The 25,211-nt window shown below is 44.2% G+C and overlaps 1 protein-coding gene across 1 annotated transcript in view; it reads right to left on the bottom strand.

Annotated features, from left to right (window-relative positions):
* Window positions 1-4,426: 4,426 nt before the first annotated feature.
* dlgap2a (discs, large homolog-associated protein 2a) overlaps window positions 4,427-25,211 on the bottom strand; it is a 426,762-nt gene continuing 405,977 nt past the window's right edge. Inside the window, exons 15-20 of the mRNA XM_079527917.1 lie at window positions 20,899-20,987; window positions 18,626-18,859; window positions 16,558-16,787; window positions 15,540-15,631; window positions 8,497-8,649; window positions 4,427-4,774 (exon numbers count right to left, since the gene is read on the bottom strand). Of these exons, the coding sequence (XP_079384043.1) occupies window positions 4,565-4,774; window positions 8,497-8,649; window positions 15,540-15,631; window positions 16,558-16,787; window positions 18,626-18,859; window positions 20,899-20,987 (1,008 nt within the window). The 3' untranslated portion in view covers window positions 4,427-4,564. The remainder of the gene's footprint in view (window positions 4,775-8,496; window positions 8,650-15,539; window positions 15,632-16,557; window positions 16,788-18,625; window positions 18,860-20,898; window positions 20,988-25,211) is intronic.

Raw genomic sequence — 25,211 nt, 5'->3', positions numbered from 1 at the left:
CACCTCTGCCAAGCGACTGGCATCATAGCCACACCTCTGCCAACAACCCGCACGCACGCACGCACGCACGCACGCACGCACGCACGCACGCACTCACTCACTCACTCACTCACTCACTCACTCACTCACTCACTCACTCACTCACTCACTCACTCACTCACTCACTCACTCACTCACTCACTCACTCACTCACTCACTCACTCACTTCTCTCTCTCTCTCTCTCTCTCTCTCTCTCTCTCTCTCTCTCTCTCTCTCTCTCTCTCTCTCTCTCTCTCTCTCTCTCTCTATACAAGATCTTTGTATGTGATGCAAATCTCTGGGAAAACTATGAAGTTCTGCAAGTCATAAAAAACTGATTATTATGTGATGATTGGTAACGTTGTGTTGAATTGATTGTTTGACCCAAACTGGATCGATTGAGTAAAAAGCAGCACCATTTAATAGGTTGATTATCTGTGGGTTCTACGGATACCAATAGTTCCAAGTTAGCTTTGTGTTTTGCCAGTGACTTCAATGACAACTAACGATGACGTTCCAGTCACCCCATGTGACAGGAACCCAACTGTATGACTGTTGATTTTGTCCATATATCACTATATGGACAAAATCACATGTCACAATATTTCTGTCCATATCAATATTGTGACAATAACAATGTCATATCATGACTACTGGATGGGCAATTTTCTTTTTAATTCTTCAAAAGGTTTTCAAAAATGCCTAAAATAGCAGATCTACAAGCTGACAACACATTGCAATGTGACGTGGTGTGAGTTTGTAGATTGTCTATTTTCATTTTTGTTGACATTTTTTTTAAAGTATAAAATAAGGCTTATGTGATTAAAACCAAGAAAAGACAACATTTGCCAGTTTGCCATATTATGATATCCAAAATCCCAGGCAATATCTAGTCTCATATCACCGATAACGATATAATATCAATATTATATTGTCCAGCCCGTGAGTAAAATGAGGGAAGATCCAGTAGAACTAAAAGTCTTTTTACACTTGGTTCCATGTTGAAAATAGCAGATCAAGAAGCTCAGTGAGCTTGTAGATCGGCTATTTCAGAATGCAACCAAGTGTAAAATCTGCAATTACTATGTCATCAAGGCCATCAAAATGCATTTTAGTCAACTAAATCAGCTGTAGATTTAGTCGACCAAACCTAGACTAACACTAAAACATTTCAGATGACTAAAATATAACTAAAACTAAACTAAATTAAATTTTACAAAATCAACACTGCAGTGAGCTGCGCTTCACCCAATGTAAGAAAGCCATTCATCATGGAAATCATTCCCACAATGCTAATTATATTTTACCAAGAAGGAGAACGACCCAGAAGCATATCTGCATCCTGTGTGGGGTAAGTGGGGTTAGAATTACTCTGTCTATTGTACTTCTCACACCAGTCACCAGGGGGCATCACAGTATCACGATGAGAGTCAAAGGCAAGAGTAATAGCTAGCTAACTGTGTCCTGTTACTGTGTACTATCACGGACAGACAAGCATATCTATGGACACAAGGACACGCACGCGTGCGCACACACACACACACACACACACACACACACACACACACACACACACACACACACACACACACGTGCACGCATACATGCACACGCACGCACGCACACACACAAATAGTAGGCTATTTCATCAGTTTCTCCAACAGCAAGGGAATTCAAAGAGCCTGATATTTGCCACCCCTATGGACTACTTCTCTCTCTATTGTTGCCAGACAAACTCATAACAATGCCGGGGTGAGATTTTCAACAACTATCTACTGGTCTCTAGTATCTAGCCTGTCAGGCAACGAAAGTCACATAACCGTTCCCAGGGTTACAGAAAGCAATGCCTTTGGTCCTGCAGTTGAGAGTTAAGGATTCTGTTTCTGATGTCACTCAACCACTTAACCACTTAAAACCCAGCGTCCAGAACTGTGAGGAAAGCTTTGGCAGAAAATAGCAGCTGTTTTATGCTTGTCGATCGGCTGTGCTCAGCCAGAGCTTCCCCCACAATAACAGAAAACAAAGGACACCAGCATAGAGCCCTGAGGGACTCCGCTCAACCATGTGGGGTTTGAAGGAGTAGTACACCCCCCAAAGTTTAATCAATTACATACCCCGTGAAGCCTAGAATTCTTTAGATTTTTAGTTTTTTGTGTCGCATTCCTATGCCGATAATTTGATGTCCGACGGACTCTATCTGGTCTACTGAGGTCATCGAATTATTACTGGCTTTAGGAATGCGACAAAAACAAACAAACACAAAATCTCCAATGAATTGGAGGCTACGGTTGGGTGTGTGTAATTGATAGAAGAGAACTAATTTATTGTGTCCTGAAAGGTGGTCTAACAGGCAGCTTGAAGTGGCATCTTGTGAGACCCAACTTGCAACTATTCATGCGAAGATTTATCAAAAGGAAATGGAGCGGGCATGGAGGACACAGGGATCATAAAATACACATAATATTATACATGAATAATGTTCCTCCCCGCCGCCCTGTCTGTCGCCATGCAGTCAAACATACAAACAGTACTGTTGAGAACCTGATGGGTAACTATGGAAATTTCTCTTGGAAACAGAGAGAATTGTACGAAGTGCGTAAGTGCATTTGTCTACATCTATAAGGACTTCCACCACCGACCTTCCTAAATTATAGTCTTATTTCACCCCCATATACTGCCGTGATACGATGAATAAACGTTGGCACGTATAACTCGCGTGTTTGTTTTCAAGTAAATGAAAATGGCACAGGGAGAGCTGTTTGAAATGTAGGCTACTTCAACCCTATACTCCAACAGGGGTCTATGCTAGTCCCCCCCTAATATATTCTCTCTACACTAACATCTTTGCCCGAAAATAGTTGATCGACAAGCTCACAGCTTGTCATTTTCGCCAAATGTTTGCCCCGGGATAGGGTTCAAGTGTTTTCTCTTTTAATTAATCAATTAAGACGATGACCAATCCTAGAATACTTTCCACACATCTAGACCAGTGGTTCCCAAACTGTTTCATGTCAAGGACCCCCAAATTGACACTAATTAGCCCACTGACCCCCCATTTGAAAACATATGCCAGGGACCCCCCATAAGAGAAGACTCTACCAGTGATTTTCAACCAGTTTAATTTCAAGGACCCCCAGTTTGACATGCATTAGTCTACAGACCCCCATTTAATGCCATTTCTATCTCTGGGACCTTTGGGAACTTGTACAATCAAAGGGAACTTTGTCAAATCAAAGGGAACTTTGTCAAATCAAAAAACATGGAACCAAATGGACCCGTTACGGTCCATTTGGTTCCATTTGTACACTGAGTTACAGACCCATAAGGGTCCATTTGGTTGCTAACTATGATTTAGCTGGGGACCCCCTGGAACTCCCTCAAGGACCCCTAGGGGTCCTCGGACCCCACTTTGGGAAACATTGATCTAGACCATCCATTAGAACAACTTGCATGTAGAACCTGATTGTGTAGAAAGCTGCAATTTTTTTAAAACTGCACTCACAGTAAAAATGTGTAAAAATAGACCCAAATGGACACTTACAGGTCCAAAACGGACCTGTAATAATTGTCCATTTGGGTCTAAATGTGGGTCTATTGTTAGACAGGGTCTAAACAGGGTTAAGGATTTTACTGTGCAGTCCAGTGTTAATAGGTTTGCCTGAATGACCTAGTATGGGTGATCAGTGCCATATGCACATTGTTGAGGTATTTCAAGCCTTGGTACATTTCCAAGTTTTGAATGTCAATGATTTTGTAATTGTTAGCTCATGATTAACACTTACCAAAGAAGAACCATCTGACAAAGAAATGTACGATTCACCTTCAAACTTTGAAAAATACACTAGAGAGTTATTATCTTTCGACAAACCCAGACTAAAATACACTTTCTCTCATTTACTTTTTTTCTCCATTTTTTTCTTTTCTTTTTCTTTTTTTCTTTTTAGCTCAAAGACGTGGTTGCTGGTAGGTTTTCACAGCTGCACTTTTTTTTTTAAATGGCACTTTGCAAATGCTGAGAAAATACAGATATAGGCTACACCCTTCCAAGATATTCAATGAAAGCTAAAGGTTGGCATCATCACGATCATCAACGAACCAGCGAACAGCCCAACCCACCGGGTCAATAAAACTGCTTCAGCCGATACGTTTTGTGGCAATGGTAGAACTGGCTTTGACTACGCCACCCCCACACTACTATGTTTTCGTTTTGAAACGAACAAAAAAGAACTATCTCCGTTCCGCACAAGCGTCTCCGCAGAAACAATCTCCGTCCGCACTGCACCTGCACCTGAAAATGCATATCACATTTGACAGCCATTAGACAGCGACGCCTATGAAACAGCTACTCCAACTCACACGACGCTTGCACATTCAACGCATCCTACTGGACTTGAAGGTGTTGCAGACATGACACTGAGGGGATTAGACAAATTGATGATCGGTAATGGAAGAGTAGAGAGTAGTAATAGTAGTAGTAGTAGTAATGGTCTAGAAAAAGGCTAGTTTAAGTTGTTGTTCGAACGTGGGAGAGCGGTCCCCGTCTTCTCAAAGTCTAGTCTGAGCCTCGGGTATGTAGATCTCAATACTGTCCGCTCGCTCCGACGAAGAGTTCTGTCTGAAGGAGGCGGCGCGCTTGGCGGCCATGAGCCGCCGGCGAGCCTCGTGTCGATGTCTGTCCGTGAGGTCCAGGGAACGCTCTCGTGTCACCATGCTCTTCTGCTTCTGCCATGTCTTCTTTGGTACGGGATCTGGTAGCTGTAGGAAGGAAGGAAGGAGACAGACAGACAGACAGACAGACAGACAGACAGACAGACAGACAGACAGACAGACAGACAGACAGACAGACAGACAGACAGACAGACAGACAGACAGACAGACAGACAGACAGTTTTATGTCCGTTGTAATTGCAACAATGTCAGAACTACAATAAAGATGGTTACTAGATGTGAGGGCCGTGTAGCTACTCGAACCTCTAGTTATTAGATAATGAAAAACATTTTCAAAAGCATATATGGCAACGTCTGGCTTTGTGTGCGCATTACTACATCAAAAGCAACTACACACTATAACCAGTAAGACGGCCCTAAAGGGCGAGGTCGCGTGCACGCATCCGCCTGGGTGACGGCAGACTGCTGGGCGAGCGCTGGCGCTTTGGCATGGGGGGTCAGATCAACATATCCGCCTGGGTGATGGAAAACTGCTGGGCGAGCGCTGGCGCTTTGGCAAGGGGGGTCAGATCAACATATCCGCCTGGGTGACGGAAAACTGCTGGGCGAGCGCTGGCGCTTTGGCATGGGGGGTCAGATCAACATATCCGCCTGGGTGACGGCAGACTGCTGGGCGAGCGCTGGCGCTTTGGCATGGGGGGTCAGATCAACATATCCGCCTGGGTGACGGCAGACTGCTGGGCGAGCACTGGCGCTTTGGCATGGGTGGTCAGATCAACATATCCGCCTGGGTGACGGCAGACTGCTGGGCGAGCACTGGCGCTTTGGCATGGGGGGTCAGATCAACATATGGAATGAATTCTGTACTGGCCATTATATGGAGCGTGTCTTGAGCGTACAGGTTTGATGAGGTCAGATTAACATATGGAATGTCAGAACAGGTCAGCTCCATATATGGAGATCTAAGGGTGGCAGCGGGGGCAGTGTCTTGAGTGTACAGGGTTTGATGAGGTCGGGCCATATATGGAGCGAGTCATGAGTGTACAGGGATGGTGAGGTCAGATCAACATATGGAATGTTCTCTCCTCCGCGTCATCAGTGCCCGTACCCTAGGTGGGGTTGGCAAAAGGGCCCTTCTGTGTGGAGTTTGTTCTCCCTGTGTCCCCTAGGGTAGGTACTCTCACAAAAAACATGCAGTAACCCTGGTCTCTATATACTGCCTCCCCCTGGTCAGCCTTATTGGGGGATAAAGGAACTGGTTGGAATAACGTGTTCCTTCCACTCGCTATATGTCCCCCCACCCCTGTCAGGTGATAAGAAGCGGTCTGCTCACTCCTCATGCATTGAAGGAAGCATGAGCTCAGTTCATGGCTCTCCCCAGGTTGGCAGAGGGAGAGTAGCGAAAAATGGCCTACTAAATTGTGTCATAAAAAAAGGGAAGAGAATATTTATCTGTGGAACCAAGTCAAACTAAACTAAATGGGGGTCACGTCCTCACAACTTTGAGAACCAGTGCTCTACCATACAGATGGGTTAACATCATGTGTTATTCATTCAAACATGTCCCGGATTGCACTTTTAAAATGAGTTGCCTGTTAGCCAATGACAATGCAGTGCTACTCTATTTGGAGATCCTATGTGATCAACCGAGGAGTTGTCATTTCTTGCCATAGAGACAAATGTATCGTGCACTATGCTAATGTTTCACAGCATTACAGATTATAATTACATTCACAGTCTATCATTTTGATCCCTCGATGACAATACCAGCAGACTAATGAGGTGGTTCAACTCAGCTCTGAACCAAGAACACATCCGCCACGCAACAAGAACCAAGAACACATCCGCCACGCAACAAGGGCAGAACAAAACTCAAAGGCAGGCCTCGTCTGAACGAGTCCGTGATTTGAAAGCTGAAAGTAGCTTTTATTGTTCTCCTGAAGGATGTAAATAGCTACAGCTGCATCTGAACTTTGGACAGCAGGAAAACATGTGACATTTCTTCATATAGCGGAGGAGGCCAGAACGATCTCAGCGGAGCACAGCCTCGACCAGGGCTGGACTGGCCATAGGACGTACCGGGCATATTCCCGGTGGGCCGCGACCGTAGGGGGCCTATTTTTTGGACAGGCAGGCAGGTCACCAGGAAAGGTCCGGGCGTGCTGCCATTCTGCCAGTGCCATCATGATAATTTCACTGTACCTGTATCAGTGAGTGACAAATAAACCCTCTTATCTTGAATCCTTTTGCCAGCATCATTCTTGTGAGAGCAACAAAGGGTTGTGTAGTTGTCTGTTGGTTTGTATCATTTATGTTGTTCTGTAAAAGTGGTGGTATTAGGGCTTGTTTGATTGTGCCTCGACGGAGCGGGCGATATAGTTTCTGCTATCTGCGCGCTGGTTGTGGTGGGCTGGTCTGGGCCAAATTCGCGCGAAATTGACCGGGCCGAGTTTTTGTCCCAGTCCAGCCCTGGCCTCGACTCAAACCAAGAAGATGTAAAGAGAATAGAAAACACATTTTAAATGACTTTAAATTAATTCATTGCCAGTGTTCGATTTGTGAAGGGGAAATAAAACTAGTCAGTGTCGCAACGTAGGTGTGAGGGCCACATAACCTCTAGTATTATTATAAACCAAAACAACGACGTTAAAAATGAACGACCAGAGAGGCACGGACTTCATTGCAATGCTCGTCCCCGTTCAGATTGAATTCTTCACATCACTCTGGAATGTCGGGCAGTACTGAACCATAAACATTCTCACAGGCAGCACGGTGTTTTTGACACCAACGATGTGTCTGTCAACCCTGAACCGGGACTGTGACACGCCAGACACTGATGTAATAGGCTCTGTGCACATACGCCAAATGGTGTATGATGTGCATAGAGCCTATTACATCAGTGTCCACAGGTGTTACCGATGATAACTAATGAAGGCTCTGTTCCATTCCGGTCAAATTAACAGAGTCAGGCTGCTGCTGTTGTGCATGTTGACTCACTGGAAACACTCTGCTACATCAGTGGGTCTCAAAGTGTCCTTGAGTGGGTTCCCAATGGCCACATACGGCCCTACGGGTGTGTATGAGGGCCTGAGGGGTCCTTGAAGTATAAAAGTTTGAGAACCACTTTACACTAAATGGCACAGAGCCTTCATTAGTATTGGTATGGTAACACCTGTGAAGGAAGTAGGGAAGTGGCCCGGACGTAGGAACTAGGAACAAAATATTATGTGGCCCCCTGCACTGCAACGCCGGAGGGGGGGGGGGTCCAGAAAAATCTGTAAATTTGCCATGAAAATGCTTCAATCTGGTGCACTTTGAGATCAAAATTAAGAGGCTAGATCAGGCCGCCAGTTGATATTAACCTGCGGGCCGCATTAGGTGAAGGTGGGGGCCACATGTGGCCCTCAGGCCGCCAGTTGATATTAACCTGCGGGCCGCATTAGGTGAAGGTGGGGGCCACATGTGGCCCTCAGGCCGCCAGTTGATATTAACCTGTGGGCCGCATTAGGTGAAGGTGGGGGCTACATGTGGCCCTCAGGCGGCCAGTAGCCCATGCATGGGATAGGGGATACATAAAAAAAATTAATTCTTCTCCCTGTGATGTGGCCCCCTCTTGTGGTTGTGGCCCTAAGCGACCGCTTATATCGCTTATGCCTAGAACCGGCCCTGCCTGGAAGTATAGGAAGAGTTATTCTGTGTGCACAGAGCCCATTGTGTCATGTTGATGATGCATGCCCTTGAACAGAAAAAGAGGAGAGGTCGCGCAACTCGTAGTCACGATGCATATACTTTACTTTAAGTATGCACACCTTCTTCTCGGGGCTGTCCGGAGGCCTCCAGTCGTTGTTCTTGATCCGCTGCAGCTGGTCAAACTTCAAGGTGACGTCGTCGATGGAGAGCTGCAGCAGATCCCAGAAGCCGGCCAGGTCCTGAGAGGTGGGCCGCGGCATAGCGCTGGGGTCCTGGAGGAAGAGAAAGACACCCATTAACTCCTGAGAGGTGGGCCGCGGCATAGCGCTGGGGTCCTGCATGGGAGGAGAGGGAGGGAGGGGGAGAAAGAGGCACGCACGGAAGCATGCATGCACGACACACACACACACACACACACACACACACACACACACACACACACACACACACAACACACAACACACACACACACACACACACACACACACACACACACACACACACACACACACACACACACACACACACACACACACGTACTACCTATTAATTTACAAATATACTCCTGTACTATGTACAGTACATACATGTAATGAACATTTAAAAAGATGACACCACTTATTGCACTTCAGCCAATGTCCACTGGGTGTCCTCATCAGAACTCTTTGGTACAGTAAACGCCAAACATGCACATCATCATAGAGTGGGCTTTGTGGGAAACCATCCTTTCATACCTCGCTGCGAAGGAGCAGGTCCAATTCATCACTAAATCCTAACCAAATACTTCAGAATATAACCAAGGCATATAGTGCAGCATATTCCACTATATTCGCAATCTGTGCCATTCCATTAGTCAGAGCTACATGGTTCTGGCTTACAGCTAGACCCCGCTCTGGTTCAAGGTAGGAACTCTATTTATACTGTGCACGCACGCACGCACGCATGCACGCACGCACGCACGCACGCACGCACGCAATTGATTCACCGGTTCTATTCGCTGCATATATTGGATGGCTGGAGGCCAAAACAATATATAACAGCACTTGCAGGTCTAATTACAAAAACACATGTGCTACTTTGATAAGTGTGTGTACTCCCTGCTGTAACCAATTAAGGTGTAATCCTCGATGTACCTATGGTGTAATCCTTATGTACAGTAACGTAAAGTGTAATCCCTGATGTAACTATAGGTGTCTCTTCACCACAGAGACTGTTTCCATCTACAATCAGACTGTTTCCATCTACAAACAGACTGTTTCCATCTACAAACTGACTGTTTCCATCTACAAACAGACTGTTTCCATCTCCAAACAGACTGTTTCCAACTCCAAACAGACTGTTTCCAACTCCAAACAGACTGTTTCCATCTCCAAACAGACTGTTTCCATCTCCAAACAGACTTTTTCCATCTCCAAACAGACTGTTTCCATCTCCAAACAGACTGTTTCCAACTCCAAACAGACTGTTTCCATCTCCAAACAGACTGTTTCCATCTCCAAACAGACTTTTTCCATCTCCAAACAGACTGTTTCCAACTCCAAACAGAGTTGCATCAAACTAGAATTTAAGTTCAGCACAAACAAACCAGTCCACCGATGAAACATTGTTTTTGCGCATGCAAAGTAGCCTGCAGTGCTGTTTTGCAGTGTTGCCAGGTCTGCTTATTATAAGCGATTTAAGGTGTACTCCCTGATGTAGTATAGGCATAACTAAAGCGTAATCCCTGATGTAGTGGTGTAACCACTGATGTAACTATTGTGTACTGTGTATACTGTGTAAGCACACAGTCTTTTCAGACTGCTACAGAAGACTAGATAGACAGACAGACAGACAGACAGACAGACAGACAGACAGACAGACAGACAGACAGACAGACAGACAGACAGACAGACAGACAGTGCTAATAATGCCAACTGGCCACAGTGGTTTTGACAAGGTGGATTTCCGCATACTGTTGGCACATGGAGCAAGCAGGAGCCATTTCAACTAGCAGAGACAGAGAGAGCAGTGCTAAAGAACTGTTAAAGCGTTGGTGCCAACAACAACAACAACAACTGCTAAAGCATCAGTGTATTCAGGTAGGCTCATGTTATTGGTTCTCTATTGTCACTGCCAGTAGATCAACTCAAAACGGTTCTGCTTTCAGGAGACCAGCCGCAACAAAGGGAACCTAGCTGTGTGTAATACAGGGGCACACAATACAGGGAGCTGGCCCCCTCAGGCAGCGGGTCCTGGAACTCTGTCTGTGCACAAACACAAACAGAGCCACCAGATACAATACTCACTGGACTAAACCAGATTATAAAACAGCAATAGGAAAGCTTTCTGACACAATGGAAAGAAGTACGGTAACCCAAAAGCAGAGCATAGAAGAATGCTATCTGGCCCTAAACAGAGAATACACCGTGGCATGATATCTGGCCCTGAACAGAGAATACACCGTGGCATGATATCTGAGCACTGTGACCGACCCAAAACAAAGACAAACCTTAATTAGGTACAGAGTCAGTGAGCACAGTCTTGCGATCGAGCAAGGCCGCCATAGGCAGACCTGCCTCCCTAGAGAAGACAGACTATGCACCCACTGCACACAAAATGAAGTGGAAACTGAGCTACATTTCCTAACCGCCTGTCCACTGTGCCAAGACATCAGAGACACATACTTCCAATCACCCAAGGAGAGTTTGAAAACATGACTAATGACAAAAAAAGACTCCCATATACTGGGTGCAGTACAACAATGTGAATAAACACAGCAGCAATATTTTTGCGCTGCTGTAATAGAAGAAGGATATCAAATGGAACACAACCACCAATCTATTGGATACTCTGACTTTCATTAATTGTACATACATTTTGTTTGGACTGTATTGTACCATTTCTGCTTTGGCAATGTAAACGTATGTTTTCTCATGCCAATAAAGCCCTTTGAATTGAACTGAAATGTAATATATAGGCTCCCATGCTAAAACATCATACAGCCCAGAAGAAATCATAGAAACAAGTATAATATTCACTAATGTATTTCCTCTTAAGTAATGAACGCATGGTCCCATGAACTGGCCTGGCACACTGTCTACGAAACCTAATCTCCGACCTGGAATTATACTCATTCATCTAAATGTCCCAGGACTTGCTGACATGACATCATGGCTTATATGTCTTGTAATGTAATGTACAGTAAGCTATAGGCAGATCGCTGTAGTGTCATATTAGGGTATCTGTTGTTTGCAAGGAATTGGCTGGAGAGTATAGAACAGTTTCATGATGCCCTCTGTCAGCATCTTAAGGCTTTCAAAACTCCAGCGAGCACATCCTGGGGGATCCAGGGAGTTTAGAACAAGCCTCGGTGTCAGTGTGTGGTTGGTTTTAATCCGGCAGGAGAGCTCCTAACGCCCTGCTTGTGTCGGCCTTTAGACGCGTCGATCCAGGAGGCAGAGAGAGGCATGCAGACAAGATAAAACGCAATTAGACTTCTCCTTAACCCATTAAGGTCTTCTAAATCCTAACAGTTTTCTGAACAACGTACGTTGCTCAAACGTTGTCATGCCAAGGACCCCCGAAATGATATGTATTTGGCCCCGGACGCACCATCGGACGCACCATCGGACGCACCATCTCAAAATACTTTGTTCCAGCTAGGGACCCCCAGAAGCAAAGACTTGAGTTCAAAATGTTCGCTTTAAAGAAATCTGCTGTTTGAATAACCAAGGTATAAATGAATGGTTAAAGTGGTTAAAATGAATGACACCGCTGCTTTCTCGGTTTTAACGGGTTAAGCTTCTTATTCGTGGACACACGCGTCTCACACTGAAGCCAAACATGTCTCATATAAAGCTCTTGAAAATGAAAGCAAACTTGCATAACGTCAGTCTTCTCCGGAGCGGAGTTTAACCGCTCTATCACGTCGGTAATCCCACTATCGAGTGTATTTGTCTGCCGTCATGCTGCAACGGCAGCAACACTATTTCTCATAATAACTCTGAACCAACTTCTTCTGAAATACTGTCTACGTGGTTCGGATCAATAAAAGAGTGAGAACGCGGGGCAAAGAAAAACACCAGACGCAAATCCCTGTAACCTTCCCTGCTGCTGAGGACTACTGTATGGTGTTGGGAGGAAGACTTATGGCAGGAATTACACCGTATATTGTTATTATGTCGTTCACCTTTTTGTCTCATACAATGTCCTCATGACCATCTGAATGTCATAGAGTCAAGATGCAAAGGCATGCCTGGTGTCTGTTGTTTAGGCTAGCGCAGTGCATGGTTCTCACCTGGTGTCTGTTGTTTAGGCTAGAGCAGTGCATGCAGGTTCTCACCTGGTGTCTGTTGTTTAGGCTAGTGCAGTGCATGGTTCTCACCTGGTGTCTGTTGTTTAGGCTAGCGCAGTGCATGGTTCTCACCTGGTGTCTGTTGTTTAGGCTAGAGCAGCATGCAGGTTCCCACCTGGTGTCTGTTGTTTAGGCTAGAGCAGTGCATGCAGGTTCCCACCTGGTGTCTGTTGTTTAGGCTAGAGCAGTGCATGGTTCTCACCTGATGTCTGTTGTTTAGGCTAGAGCAGTGCATGGTTCTCACCTGGTATCTGTTGTTTAGGCTAGAGCAGTGCATGGTTCTCACCTGGTGTCTGTTGTTTAGGCTAGAGCAGTGCATGGTTCTCACCTGGTATCTGTTGTTTAGGCTAGAGCAGTGCATGGTTCTCACCTGGTGTCTGTTGTTTAGGCTAGAGCAGTGCATGGTTCTCACCTGGTATCTGTTGTTTAGGCTAGAGCAGTGCATGGTTCTCACCTGGTGTCTGTTGTTTAGGCTAGAGCAGTGCATGGTTCTCACCTGGTATCTGTTGTTTAGGCTAGAGCAGTGCATGGTTCTCACCTGGTGTCTGTTGTTTAGGCTAGAGCAGTGCATGGTTCTCAAACTTTTCAGGCCGTGACCCCCCGAAACTTTCCAGTCCGTTTCTTTCCCCAGGTCGGCAGAGGGAGTGCATTAAAGGGGAATTTCTCCCTAAACCTTTTTTTACAAAAATAAGTTGATAATTATGTATATTGACCAAAAAAATAAAAAAAATAAAAATAAAGATATAGGGGAGCTGGGGCTGGAGCTGGGGCTGCTGCTGGAGGGGTCTAACTCTAGAACTCCTATTCAATCGCGCAATTGGTTTTTGTTTACATCTGTTCTAGATGATGTGACAGCAACACTCCATGCATTGTTGACACTGCACTCTTCCAGGGGCCTGTTCCACGAAACTTGGATTAACTAATCCAGGATTTAGGCCAAAACCAGGCTTTTTAAATCCTGGTCTTTACAGCCTGGTTTATTCCTTCCACTAAAGCCAAGCGAGGCTTAGAATGGGCGGATTTAGCGAGCCAGGATCATAAAGCCTGGCTGAATAGACAGCCTGGCTTTTTGTCTCTAGTCTAGACCCATTCGGTGGAACACAGATTTACTGATCCTTCTTCTTCATGGGGTATTATGGCAGTTTGCATCCTTAATAGTTGCATTACTGCCCCCTTCTGATCAGTATCTTTACTAATCTATTCAAGACTTACTGATACAAGGACTTAAGCTTCTAAAATAAATACTGCTGCTGTAATTAAAGAGAGAACATACTCTCAATAGTGGATAGACTGAATGATTAACTACCCCAAAAATATAGTTTACATTTTACCACTACTATTAACTTAAAACAGAATTCTTAATATTGTAAGCATAATGATATTGTCGCATTGTGATATTTGGCCATAACTCCCTCCTCTGAGGGAGCTACCTATGGGGAAGGGGGTTGTTGTCCAGACAGGTGAACTGTGGGTCATGGGTTCAATAGTGGGTGAAACGTTACAATGGTAATATGTTGTAAAACAATGGGTAATGGTAATATTTAGTGGTTTTCACTTTTACAAAAAATATATATAATATAATATAATATAATATAATATAATATAATATAATATAATATAATATAATATAATATAATATAATATAATATTCACCAAACGCAGCTGATCTAAAAGCTGTCATGATGTTGTGCAGCCTATATATTTTGGTTCTTTGATTTTATATAGTGCTTAAATTAGTCCTTTAATGCAGACCGATAAAAATAAGGCAACATAAACCCATAATAATTGAATAAGTGTGGAAAACATCATTGGTTTGTGATCAGTTTGACTGCTTAATGAACAGTAAAGACATCAGGATTAGGTTAAACCTGGCTGTTAGCCTGGTCCGGAGCAGGCTAAATCCAAAGCATAGTTTCCATGGTAACTAATGTAGCATCACTTTCATGAAACCGAATCAAGCCTCAACATATCCAGGTTAACTGGTTAAATTAATCTGGCAAGATTAACCAGCTTTCATGAAACCGGTTAATCGCTGATCCAGGATATATTAAGCCAGGATATCTGTTAAATCCCGGCTTAATCTCTAATCCAAGTTTCGTGGAACGGGCCCCTGGTCTACATGAGCTGATGTTAGACCCCCCCAGCAGCAGCCCCAGCTCCAGCTGCTTCTCCAGCTCCCCTATATCTTTATTTCTATTTGTATTTATTTTTTGGTCAATATACATAATTATCAACTTACTTTTGTAAAAAAAAGGTTTAGGGAGAAATTCCCCTTTAATTACATTCGATAATTGACACTGGGTGTGAAAATTGGTTGCAAAATCGTGGGATAAAAAGTTAGAATAAAATAAAATAAAGTGGTTTACCCGTTTCAATACTGCAGTCTCGGCAGCGTGGAAGCCATTCCAGGTTATCTATTTCTCATTTCAAAAAGTTCGGGCCACAACAAATGTGTTGGTTGATGGCTATTGATTGCAACGTCAAGTCAGCAGTCCAAACCGGTGTTTTTTGATTGATTCTACATTGTAGTGTGTGTTAGGGGACTGTGAAGAGAGAGACACAAGCTGTGTTTCCCTCTGTATCGTATTTGCTTTCTGATGTAATCTGCACCGGTGCAGGCAGACCCAAGTCACTCACGCGCACACACACACGCACACGCACACGCACACACACACACACACACACACACACACACACACACACACACACACACACACACACACACACACACGCACACGCACACGCACACACACACGCGCACACACACTCGCACACACAGCTGTGATCGATAGAAGCACTAAAGCTCTGAAGTGTTGAGGTTCTTCTCACCAGGTTTTGCTGACACAGCCAATAGAACTGCTGGAACTTCTGAGACATGAGGAGCTGAGCGCTGCCCACCGCACTCCGTATTCTGCCTAGAACTGGAGGACGCACGCACGCACGCACGCACGCACGCACGCACGCACGCACGCACAAATAATGTACATTTAGAGCTCATAGACAGAAATACTAGTTTCTTTTACATTATAAAGATTTCTAACAACATTTTGTCGACTAAAACTAAATGGTAAATAAATGGTAAATGGTGCATTGATATAGGCCTAGCGCTGTTATTCAAAGCACTTTACATAGATTTTGCATTACATTCACTCATTCATATACACCGATGGTGGAGGAAACCATGCAAGGCACCAGCCTGCACATCGGGAACAATTAGGGGTTCAACGTCTTGCTCAAGGACACCAACTCTGGGGGAGCTCCGGGATCGAACTGGGAACCTCATGGTTCGCATCCGGCTATTTCTAACGGCCACTCTACCCCCTGAGCCACGCCCGCCCCCCACCCAAATGAAACGTTATACATCAAAACTATACATCAAAACTTGCATGTCAAAACCCAACAGTTATGTCACGCAGTGTTGTTTTTGGCAGCAAATTTTAGTGTTAGTCTAGTTTAAGTCGACTAAATGTCATAAGATTTTAGTCGACTAAATGTACAGGTTATTTAGTCGACTAAAATGTGTTTTGGTGGGCCTTGATGCCGTCATAATGGCTGATTTTACACTTGCTGAAAATAGCCGATCTACAAGCTTGTAGATCGGCTATTTTCAGCATGCAACCAAGTGTAAAATGACTGATACTGGATCTCTTGTCCACTAGTCCCTTCTTAACATTTTAGTCTAGCTTTTATTTGTCGACGAAATTGTCAATATATTTAGTCTTAGTTTTAGTCATCATAGCTTAGTTTTCAATTATTTTCCATGTAGTCTTCGTCAGTGAAAAAAGGTAGTCGACGAACATTTTTCGTCTTGGTTTTAGTCAACGAAAATAACACTGCTGTCACGTACTGTCCTCTGAGATGTCGTTCTCCTCGGCCTCGGCCTCCATCTCCTTGCACCATCCCTCCATCCTCTTGGTCTCCGTGTGGAGGAGCTGCATGAACCAGCCGCCGTCCCGCCGCGGGGAGGGCGACGCCCTACCCGACTCGCCCGGAGACGACGTGGCGCTGGCGCTCTCCCTGGGCGACGGCGGCTCCAGCTGCCATGGGGCGGTCTCCACGCCCGTGGTCTCCCTGGGGCTACGGGGGGGGGGGGGGGGGGGGGGGGGTTATTATAGTTAACCCATTTTGACCTGAGATCAAATTCTGAAAAACCCATATTTCTGTCAGCCCATATTTTCATGTCAAGGACCCCTACAAATATTTGTAATTGCCTGTGCCGACCCGTATCTGAAAATATGTTCGCTCTGAAAGAATATATATTCAAAGATTTGAGGCACATTTTCACGATTTTTCAAAAATAGCAGATCTACAAGCTCATAGCGCAGCACCGAGTGCCGCGCTATGAGCTTGTAGATCTGCTATTTTTCAATAGCTAAACTATAACATAAGGCTTAAAACACCAAAAGGGGTTCCCGCCCTGAATGGGTTAAAGATGGAGTGCTGTGAACTGAAGCCGCACCCACAGCTGTAGTTGTATGATAAAGGGGGAGGGGCTGATAGTGTGATGTCACTATATTACTGTTTATTTCATTGGCCCGTTTGACTGTCAAGGGTTCAGCCTCCAGGAAGATACAAAGTTATACAAAGTTTATACACCATTGCACAAAAAAACGACTAATGAAGTCACCTCATAGACACATCCCTGATGATGTCATAGTGATGTCACAAGACCTGGGCACAATAGAGCGTCGCAGTCCCGCCCCCTACCAGGGCCCAGGATATGATTCCCCGTTCATTTTCCTCATAGACATTTCAAAAAGTATTTATTTAAAGACCGTTTAAGCCTCGTACAAAGCCAACTCTTGTCGTGACAAATCATGACAACAAACACATTTTTTTGGGCCGAACAAATAATTAGAAAGAAGAAAGAAATGGCAGGTTACACTTTTTTTTTTTTTTTTTCCTTCTTTGTAATTATTTGTTTGGTCCAAAATATTGTGTTTGTTGTCATGATTTGTCACAACTCCAGTTGGCTTTGTCCGCGGCGTAACAGTCTTTAAATAAATACTTTTTGAAATGTCTATGGGAAAAATGCATTGGGAATCATTTCCTTGGCCTGGCGTCGTCATGAAAGGGGACGGGACTGAGACGCTCTATATATGACGTGACGTGACAAATTGAGTGAGAAAATTGATTTAGAAGACATTTTGTAGAATGTGGTCTCAGTCCTAAATAGGTTAATCACCTCGACTACTACGCACCAACAAAGCCACTTTTTATGCAGTCACACACACCCTAAAATGACACGATCTTGTAGACCTCAACAGCAGTTACAATGTACTAGAAATGCACTCTGTCGAGCTTCAACTTGCACTTTCACAATGGCCTACTTGTGCGCAAGCAGAGTGCGCAACTTATGAACAGTGCTCTCCACCGTCAGCAACTGTGCTATAAGCAGACCCCAATCAAATCATTGAAACAGCTGACATATATAGTTAATATGTACTATAAACTTAAATTTATTACGTCTTTTAAACATGTTTTTACATAAACACACATAGTTACGTCGTCAGTCGTCATCCCTGATTGACCGAGCAACGCCACCAACACAAGGAGGCAATCCAAAGGGTCAAATGGACCACCGCCATACGTAGCAAGCTGCCAATTCGCACTCTGATTGGCCGAGTGACGCACCAAAAGCACGCACGCAGCACCCTGATTGGCCTAACTGTGCAAAATGTCCCATTTATCACTCACAAATATATAAAGTATTTTAAAAATAGCAGATCTACAAGCTAACAATGTGTGTTAGCTTGAAAACTAAAACTAAAACTAAGCATCGTCACAAAAAAACAAAACAAAAGCGAAACTAGCAAACGCGCTCTAAACACGAATTAAAACTAACCCGAATTAGAAAATCATCAAAACAAACTAAAACGTATAAACTATAATGAAAAATCCAAAGCGATTCTAACCTGGTGGGGGGCTCCGCGGGGCTGTTCCGGTAGTCCTCGCGGTAGCTGAAGAGGCCCTGGGTGCGCACGGTGCGCACGGCGCCGTACTGCGTGGGCGTGCTGGGCTCCGAAGCTCCGTGCTGGAAGCCTCCGCCAAACTGCAGGCCCTTGTCCTCCATGGTGGGAAAGCCCTCCAGCTCCAGGTCAGCCTGCACCCCCGCCGTCACGCTGTTGGAGCGCTTGAACCGGCCCTGCCTTGAAGGACACACACACACACACACATACCAGCGTTGCCAAGTTGACTTTGGCCTTGTTTTTAGAGATGTCCCGATACTGTATCGGTATCGGATCGGCCCTTATTTGGTCATATCGAGTCATATTGGTATCGGCAAATATGCCAGTATGACCACAGATTGGACACAGGGGTAAGGGGTTGACACTATGGCAGGTAAATAAAATGTTGGGGCATGTGGAGTTTGCTTTCGATTTGCTCAAACTGCAAGTGCACATTTGAGTGAGGAGTCTGCTATAAACGAAACATATTATTATAATTATTCTCTGGTATCGGTATTCGGTATCGGTATCGGCTAACACAGAAATTGTGGTATCAGGATCGGATTGGAAAGGAAAAAAGTGTATCGGGACATCCCTACTTTTTTTTGTCTTGCTTGTAAATATTGGTAGTTGCGGCTTGCAAGTTGCGTTTATTTTTGTATAGTTGCTTATTTGGGCTTCCTTCCTAATGTTGTTTAAACCTGTGGTTCAGTTCAAGGACCCCCAGATTAATATTTGTCTGTGGACCTACCATCTGAAAATGGAAGATCTGTGTTGTTATAAAGTACTGTATATTTCCAAATAGTAGCTCCGGGCGTTTAATACGCAAAATCGTTTTGGACCCCGGACATTTATAAAACGAACCAGGCGGCTATTTGAGGCAAGGCTACCATATTTAGAAATATACAGTATTCCATATGCCGAGTTTTTGAAAATAGCTGATGTAAAGTAGTAAAAAAGAAAATAGCCTATAGTCGCTACTAAGCCTATCTCACAGAATTTCCCCGCCCCCTTAATACGCCCCCTTTCGGGGTTAGTGGTGATAGCGTGACGTCACTCCATAGACGCTACATGTTAACAGAGGTAATTTAAGAAGTCTACAACTTTTGTTTTCTCAAGGTAAGGTTTGTTCTATCTGTTCGAGCTGATTTACCATCTTGTTTGCTTCATAATAATATTGGTCTGTCACATTTTTACATTAGAAAATGTACTTAGATTCTCCAGAGAAAAAAACGTGTAAATGCTAATGTTAAATGACACCACTATTTACCGGAAGTAGGCGTGGAAAGCGGGCTGTGAGATAGGCCTCTTTTAGGCTTTTCTACTTGGGCACTAATTGTGTTAATTTCCGAGTAGGTTGAGAACTCTATAGTTTCCGCCGGCTGCCGGGCATGGCTGCATTAATAACTAAGGCCTGTCTAGAGTTTAAATGGACAGGTATCAGTCAAAAGGGAGACATCGAAGAGGAAGGATGGATGGGGAAGGATCAAAATATGGAATGTCAGAACAGGTCAGCTCCATATATGGAGATCTAAGGGTTTGAGGTCAGATGTAGAGTTGCTGGCTAATATTGATGACATCGGGGATCTCCATACATCAGGGATCTCCATTCCTGATGATGTCACATGATGTCACGTGACCAACCAACTGAGGGCTGGTTGGTTGGGGTGACCAACCAACCAACCAAACAACACATTGATGGGAAATGCACGATTTCATAGTAAATGCGACCTGCAGTCGCAAAAATGTTTTTTGTCTTTTTTATGTCCAATGTATTTGTATTTAGTTCAAAACTAAATGCATTTGAAATTAAATAAAAAAGATAACTTTTGAGGATTCCAATTCAAAAATAGCAAAAAATTATTCAGGATTTCAATTCAAATATAGCAAAAATAGCTGATCTACAAGCTCAAAACGCGTCGCAGTGTAACACGTTTTGAGGTTGTAGATCAGCTATGTTTTGCTACGAGAGTAATATGCAAACTGTATGTGGCCCTCTGGAGTGAGTGTCGAAATATAGTGGCCTCGTCAAAGTTGCCCACCACTGGCCAATAGCATTACAAACACTCTCTCACACCACACGTATGCACAGTCACACACACGCGCGAGAGAGAGAGAGCGAGAGCAAGCAAACACCAGCCAATAAAAGCAAGAAAGTGGAGTCTATTCATGATAGTGGCAGCGAGGTCAATTTGGGAACACATTTGCAGAGGATATAAAATGTTGGTCCATTATCTCACCCCTTCTTGTCGTCTTCCACTTGGGTTCCAACTGAATGATATTCCCTGGAGCCTTTCCCTTCTGACTCTGAATCTGTGGCTGCTTCCACCTAAACAGAACACATGTACGTGCACAATCATTTAGTGAACTTATTTGGAAAAAATGCTGATCTACATGCTCACACAATGCAATCCATTGTGAGCTTTCATTGAGCGGCTATTTTCAGCATTTATCTTACAACAAAGGGTTTACTGATAGTCAGGGGTCCACCACAGCTATACATTTGTTAATATAAGCATCATAATCTTTTTATCCACTTTATCTGACCTCCTAGAACCCCATCTGTTAAAAAACAGCTGCTGTACAAGCTGACTTTGTGAAATTGTGACATCTGACTGCATGCAATGATTCAACCTTCAACTCGTTACTTTAACAAACATTCCTCCAAACGGCTGACTGTCGTCTTCAAGCGTTTCTTCTGGCATGCTGTAACCATAGCGACACAGAGGGAGAAACAGAGATATGGACAGAGGGAGCGCCACCAATCTCCTTCAATACAGATTCGGCTCAAACAAGGAGTTAAATTCGTTCTTCTGCTATGCCACCAACATGTGGAATGCCCTACCAACAGTCATAAAAAAGGTGTGACTCCTTCATCATCATCATTTTTCGACCGCGGTCGAGATCATGGATTTCACAATGCCACGCCAGACTTTCCGGTCCTTCATTGCCATCCCCAGTTCCTGCTTACTGATGCATGTGTCCCCTAGCGATGACATCAGGGAACGACAGTTTTCTACCTCTGGTCTGCTTTGAGGCAGGACTCCAGAGAAGAAGGGAAGATATAAACTCATTGTCAGCTCTGTAGCAGTGGCCGGCAAACTGTTTTCTTCTGGATGGGACTACTGAAGAAACACTGGGAAGGTTGCCGTACAGTAAATTAGATTAGTCGATGGGTGGCTCTTACAAGACAGATTTTGCGCTCTCATTAGAAGGCGGGTGTAAGTGCCATCCAACCGTTTCTCAAATTTCTTTGAAAGTGTCCATGTCTCGGAGCCATATAGTAGAATCGGCTCAACGGTCGTCCTAAATATTTTTACTTTGAACATCTTACAGGCTCTGCCAGTAGGCCTAATGAGCCAAAGTCCCCTCACCTGTGCAATTTCAAGCCTCTGCCTCAGCCAATTGATTACCAGGGCAACCCCACACCTGCAAATTGATTACTTAACCACTCCACTTTTCACAGTAAGTTTGGACTCAGACACAGGCAGACTGGCAGATACAGAGATCTCCATGTGGGACACAGACAGATAGTTAAAACAGGTGCTATGACAAGTTGACAACCAGTATCATTAGGCTCCCAAGTTGCACCGTTCTCAAGTAGGCCGGTGGCCGACGGGCACGTACAGGTCTAGTATGGAAAATAAATGACACGCATCAATGAGCGAATGCATGTGCATACTCTGCACACCACACACACCAAAGCACGCATCACCGTGAAGTGAACGGCATGAAGAAGCGACAGCAAGCAACAACACATTATGGAAAACACACGACACGCATCAACGATGTGCACGATGCGAATGCGAACGTGTGCGTGTCTGTGTGAGCTATGGCGGACCACCACCACCACCGCAGTATATAAACGCTAGCTGGTAATGACTATGTCATCAATTCTTGTTTTACTAGTACTACTCGTGGTTGCAGTAGGGAACCAGACTATAGTTATTGTTTTACTAGTACTACTCGTGGTTGCAGTAGGGAACCAGACTATAGTTATTGTTTTACTAGTACTACTCATGGTTGCAGTAGGGAACCAGACTATAGTTATTGTTTTACTAGTACTACTCCTGGTTGCAGTAGGGAACCAGACTATAGTTATTGTTTTACTAGTACTACTCGTGGTTGCAGTAGGGAACCAGACTATAGTTATTGTTTTACTAGTACTACTCATGGTTGCAGTAGGGAACCAGACTATAGTTATTGTTTTACTAGTACTACTCCTGGTTGCAGTAGGGAACCAGACTATAGTTATTGTTTTACTAGTACTACTCGTGGTTGCAGTAGGGAACCAGACTATAGTTATTGTTTTACTAGTACTACTCATGGTTGCAGTAGGGAACCAGACTATAGTTATTGTTTTACTAGTACTACTCGTGGTTGCAGTAGGGAACCAGACTATAGTTATTGTTTTACTAGTACTACTCATGGTTGCAGTAGGGAACCAGACTATAGTTATTGTTTTACTAGTACTACTCCTGGTTGCAGTAGGGAACCAGACTATAGTTATTGTTTTACTAGTACTACTCATGGTTGCAGTAGGGAACCAGACTATAGTTATTGTTTTACTAGTACTACTCGTGGTTGCAGTAGGGAACCAGACTATAGTTATTGTTTTACTAGTAGTACTCGTGGTTGCAGTAGGGAACCAGACTATAGTTATTGTTTTACTAGTAGTACTCGTGGTTGCAGTAGGGAACCAGACTATAGTTATTGTTTTACTAGTACTACTCATGGTTGCAGTAGGGAACCAGACTATAGTTATTGTTTTACTAGTAGTACTCGTGGTTGCAGTAGGGAACCAGACTATAGTTATTGTTTTACTAGTACTACTCATGGTTGCAGTAGGGAACCAGACTATAGTTATTGTTTTACTAGTACTACTCGTGGTTGCAGTAGGGAACCAGACTATAGTTATTGTTTTACTAGTACTACTCATGGTTGCAGTAGGGAACCAGACTATAGTTATTGTTTTACTAGTACTACTCGTGGTTGCAGTAGGGAACCAGACTATAGTTATTGTTTTACTAGTACCACTCGTGGTTGCAGTAGGGAACCAGACTATAGTTATTGTTTTACTAGTACTACTCATGGTTGCAGTAGGGAACCAGACTATAGTTATTGTTTTACTAGTACTACTCGTGGTTGCAGTAGGGAACCAGACTATAGTTATTGTTTTACTAGTACTACTCATGGTTGCAGTAGGGAACCAGACTATAGTTATTGTTTTACTAGTACCACTCGTGGTTGCAGTAGGGAACCAGACTATAGTTATTGTTTTACTAGTACTACTCGTGGTTGCAGTAGGGAACCAGACTATAGTTATTGTTTTACTAGTACCACTCGTGGTTCCAGTAGGGAACCAGACAATAGTTATTGCCCGACTTTATTCCATATAAACGTTTTGTAGCGCCATGTGGGTCAATGCAGCATCATCATACTGTACTCAGCAAGCTGCTCGAGGGAAATTGCAAACCCACTTGCAATTTCCCAGAATTGCGCCTTTCTAGTTGTATATTATTGTTTGTCTTTAAATGTCTTGATGAATTGAATACACAGGACCTCAATAGAAACAAGCCCTGTGCCTTTTTTATGGGTTATCCTTTTAGTATAAATCTGTACCACCGCTGTACCTTTTATGCAAAATCAAACGTGTTGTTGTTGGCGGATATTATGGTATGGCAGGCAAGCGACTGATGTTGATAATGCTTTGTCCCTGCAAGGCTGTGATCATCAGCATACCCAGGCGGTGTGTGTGTGTGTGTGTGTGTGTGTGTGTGTGTGTGTGTGTGTGTGTGTGTGTGTGTGTGTGTGTGTGTGTGTGTGTGTGTGTGTGTGTGTGTGTGTGTGTGTGTGTGTGTGTGTGTGTGCGTACTTTAGAGGTTCCTTGCAGGCTACAGTCATTTGGCAGCGGTGGCCGAACGGATTGCGGAGCGGTCTTGATACCGGAAGGTCGCCAGTTCGAATCAGCGGTCCGACACGTTAAAATTACCACCGCTGAAGTGCCCTTGAACAAGGCATTGAACCACTATATGAAATGTTCTATGAGCACGGCCTGGCTGGAAACAAGTTCTTGAGCTTAGCCCAGATACCCTGGGTAAATATAGTAATCATTTCATTTCATTTCATTCCATTGTTCTGAGTCTTTGAAGCTCGCTCAGGTGTGAACCAAAACACAGTGATACAGCAATATGCCATATGTTGATTTGAAGTAACTCCACCCTTGTATTCATTTCTGTCTATGCAAAAAGTACTGTATATATTGTCTCAGTAAATGCAGCATTTCAGTTGTCTTGGGCTGGCTGGCCACCACGGTCAGGCAGTCTGTGCTCCCGCGGGCCACTTGCACACCATGGCCAAGAAGAATACACTCTGCGTCGCGAACTGCAGCCTTGCTTGCCCGTGCGTGATGACTGATGGACATTGAGGTTATGTATGGTTGTGAAAGTGATTTTTAATTGCATACTAGGCAAATTGGACAGCCGAGAAAAATATATTGCAGTGTAGTATAGGATGTTATTTCACTTTATAGTGGTGTCTCGCTGTGGCGTGC

Source organism: Electrona antarctica (genome assembly GCF_951216825.1).
Source record: "Electrona antarctica genome assembly, chromosome: 18".
Lineage (NCBI taxonomy): Eukaryota > Metazoa > Chordata > Actinopteri > Myctophiformes > Myctophidae > Electrona > Electrona antarctica.
This window is presented reverse-complemented; position numbering and strand designations above follow the sequence as displayed.